At 41.9% G+C, this 4,079-nt stretch overlaps 1 protein-coding gene across 1 annotated transcript; it reads left to right on the top strand.

Annotated features, from left to right (window-relative positions):
• The first annotated feature begins 2,330 nt into the window (after positions 1-2,330).
• On the top strand, positions 2,331-3,281 carry LOC121016620 (olfactory receptor 56-like). The gene has a single exon (XM_040454324.1). The coding sequence runs from the start codon at positions 2,331-2,333 to the stop codon at positions 3,279-3,281; it is 951 nt and encodes a 316-aa protein (XP_040310258.1).
• Positions 3,282-4,079: the final 798 nt, after the last annotated feature.

Below are 4,079 nucleotides of genomic sequence, written 5' to 3'. Positions count from 1 at the left end.
CACCAAGTCTATGTTCCCTGCCCTCTATTACATTGTCTCTGTTTTCTTTTTTCTTTTTTTTTTTTTTTTTGGTCTCTTCTGGGAGATAACATTTCTGATGGTCTAACATTTTCTGTATTTTTCTCCTGTATCTTGTCTCCTTTAGCTTGACATTTTCTCATTACTCCTTTCATCTCTCCCTTCTTCCTTTGGTCTACTGTTACTGTTGCTCTCCCTCTAACTCCTCATCCTTTCATTCATGACTCACTGCATTCTATGCTGTCACTCTGTGAGGCATACTGTCATGCCCTAGGACAGGACTCTCAATCTGCTCTAAGTGTATGACTGTAGTGTGTATGGCCAGGTAGCTCTGACAACAGAGATCCCATACAACACTCTAGATGTGACATCAAGAATAGTATACAGTGTTACTTTCTCTGTAAAAAAAAGTTAACAACTATGAATTTCTTACTTTTACTTGAAAAATTCCTAGTTGTTTCTTGTACAAGTTTTTAAAATATTATGCTACAAAGCAAGCTTAAAAAGACAAGATATGCCAGATACATTACTTACCTGTTTATATGACAATCTTCGCTTACATTCAAGGAATACACAAAGAAATTCTTGTCAAAAATTGAAATATTGCAGGTCAAACTACAGTCCTTTTTTTGACCCTAATCCCCACCCAATTCTAACCCTTTCTCCAAGGTAATTATTGTTATCATACTCTGTGTCCTTTAGTAATTTATGTATAGTTGTTGCTCGTATTCTTTTCTTTTAATTTTTAAATGTTTACTTATTTTTGAGAGAGAGAGAGACAGTGCGAGCAGGAGAGGGGCAGAGAGAGAGAGGGAGACACGAATCCAAAGCAGGCTTCAGGCTCTGAGCTGTCAGCACAGAGCCCGATGCGGGGCTTGAACTCATGGACTGCGAGATCATGACCTAAGCTGAAGTTGGACACTTAACCCACTGAGCCACCTAGGCGCCCCTCATTTACAAAGTTTCTTAGAAAATACTTTAAGATTTTACATCTGGAAAATAAAAACCCTCTCTATCTCAGTTTTCCTACTTAAGAGGATAAATGATGAATCTTCTAGGGCAGTTATGCGGATTAAATGTCAGGATGTGGCAGAGTGTTCATTGTAAGACCTGGCACATAAGAAATGGTCAAGTAATGCCAGCTTTTGTCACTTCTAAACTACTAGGCATTGTTTATGTTATCACCTTCAATCTTTAATATCACTCTATATGATACTGTTAACCTTATCTGGGATAAGGAAGCTGAGGTTCAAAATTTTGCATAAGTGCTCAGTTCAAAGTTGACACATGCCCTTGTTGTTTTAGTACTTTTTCCTGAAAAAGCAAATCCTTAAGTGAAGCTGGCCTTTGTAGGAGAGGCAACTATAAAGACTGAAGAACAGCCAATTCCTAGCAGAGACAGAAGCAATGATCACTTCAGCAATAAATAGCTCTAAATTTGCTTCTCAGTCATGTGAAGAAAGTCCTAGGAGTTAAAACAATGTCATTAGCAACAGCTTGCTTCTTTCCTTAAAAGTTTTTCCTGTTTTTAAAAAATTGTATCTTAATTCCAGTATACTTAACATACATTGTTATATTATGTTCAGGTGTACAATGTAATGATTCAATACTTCTATATATCACCCAGTGCTCATCATGACAAGTGCACTTCTTAATCCCCATCACCTATTTAACCCATCCCCACATCCACCTCCCCTCTGGTAACCATCAGTTTGTTCTTTATAGTTAAGAGTCTGCTTCTTAATTTGTCTCTCTTTTTTTCCTTCGTTCATTTGTTTTGTTTCTGAATTTCCACATGAGTGAAATCATATGGTTTTTGTCTTTCTCTGACTTATTTCACTTAGCATAATACTCTCTAGCTCCATCAATGTCATTGCAAAGGGCAAGATTTCATTCTTTTTTATGGTTGGATAATATTTATATATAAACCACTTCGTATATATCACTTCTTTATTTATCAATGAATACTTGGGCTGCTTCCATAATTTAGTTATTGTAAATAATGATACTAAAAACATACGGGTGCATGTAATTTTTGGGTAAATACACAATAATGTGATTATTGGATCATATGGTAGTTCTATTTTTAACTATTGAGGAAATTCCATACTATTTTCCACAGTGAAATCCTGTATCTTTGTTAGAGACTCTTTTCTTTTTTAAACAGAAATTTAAAGAGTTTATTCTAAACCCAGTAACACTTAAAGAGGACAGCACATTGGGCAAAGTTTTGATGTCTCAATATTGTGGCACTAAACATACACCTCCTGCTTCCAGATCGCAAGACTTTGGCACGTCCCTCTGCAGGAACAATGGCCTGGGTGGGAAACCAGACTCTGATCTCCCACTTCATCCTCCTGGGCCTTTTCACCCAGTCACCACTGCACTTCTTCCTCTTTTCCATCATCATGGTCATGTTCCTGGTGGCCCTCTCTGGAAATGGGCTCATGATCCTCCTCATCAATGTCGATTCTCGCCTGCACAACCCCATGTACTTCTTCCTCAGCTGGCTGTCACTCATGGATCTCATGCTCATCTCCACCATTGTGCCACGGATGGCCACTGACTTCCTCCTGGGCCATGGCGCCATCTCCTTCACAGGCTGTGGGCTTCAGATCCTCTTCTTCCTCACTCTCTTGGGGGATGAGTGCTTTCTGCTGGCCTTCATGGCCTATGACCGCTATGTAGCCATCAGCAACCCACTGAGGTACTCAGTGGTCATGAGCCGCCGTGTCTGCTGGCTCATGGTGACAGTGTCCTGGCTCTTTGGCCTGGTGGATGGACTTATCCAGGCCATCTTCACCCTGCACTTTCCCTACTGTGGCTCCCAGGAGGTTGATCACTTCTTCTGTGAGGTCCCTGCCATACTGAAGCTGGCCTGTGCTGACACCTCCCTCTATGAGACCATGATCTATGTCTGTTGCATCCTAATGCTGCTCCTGCCCTTCTCTGTCATCTCTGCTTCCTACCTGCAGATCCTGGCGGCTGTGCTCCATATGCGTTCTGCTGAAGGTCGGCAGAAGGCCTTTGCTACCTGCTCCTCTCACATGGCAGTGGTCTCCCTCTTCTATGGGGCTGCTATGATCACCTACATGCGACCCCAGGCCTACCACTCCTCCAAGCAGGACAAGGTGGTCTCGGCCTTCTACACCATGATCACCCCTATGCTCAATCCACTCATATACAGCCTGAGGAACAAGGAAGTGGCTGAGGCTCTCAGAAAACTACTTAGGAGGTGTCCCTGTGGTGGGGGTCAGGGCTAGGTTGACATTAGCACCTGCAGATGGGGGTTCTGGGGCCTGGGAACTTGGATTAGCCTCTGTAGTTTGATTGGAAGAGAAACAAATGTGCCATACTGAAAATAAAAGTCATTCTTTTACCAGAGTTAATCAGATTAATACATCAATTCAGTTCATCATGTCCATGCTGAGTGTGGATAGTGTGGAAGGAGGGCTGGGTCAATGCGGTTACAAAGAATAGAAGACACAAAGCATATATCTCAGTGTCAGCAAGTAACACGTTTCAGCTATTTTCCTTGCCAGGAATTACCAACAGCTGAAGAAAACACCTTGCTCAATGTGCTTCTCTTTGGAAGGCTGCCTGAATCCCATGACTGGCCAATTTAGGATATAAACGTTTGGTCCCTCTTGCCTTAGTTTGACTCTGAAGGGCCATCCCTTTTCCAGAGCTCCCTGTAAGATCTGAAGCAACACAGGCTACTTCTCCCTGTATCCAATTTGGCTTCCTTAACTCCTTTCCCCCACTATATAGTTCAATCCTCAAAGCACTCTCCAATAAACCTGCATGCAAAACCTGTTTCCATCTGATTCCAGGAAACCTAACCTATGGCACATGGAGATGAAGGAATGCTAGTAAGTTAAAGTCAAATTTGCTAAATATGTTCACGTACATGCAGTCAAAATACAATGTGGGCACTGAGAGGCTTTGTTGCTTGTCTTTCCTGAAGACCCTTAAGACAAGTTTAATGCAGGGGTTGCAAACACAAATGCCCATAGGTCCAGACAGGTGGTGTCAATGAGGAGAGCGATCTTGTGGGGATA

Source organism: Herpailurus yagouaroundi, unplaced genomic scaffold (assembly GCF_014898765.1).
Source record: "Herpailurus yagouaroundi ecotype Mexico unplaced genomic scaffold, PumYag 212, whole genome shotgun sequence".
NCBI lineage: Eukaryota > Metazoa > Chordata > Mammalia > Carnivora > Felidae > Herpailurus > Herpailurus yagouaroundi.
The sequence above is the reverse complement of the archived record's forward strand: the minus strand, read 5'-3'. Positions and strand labels throughout refer to the sequence as shown.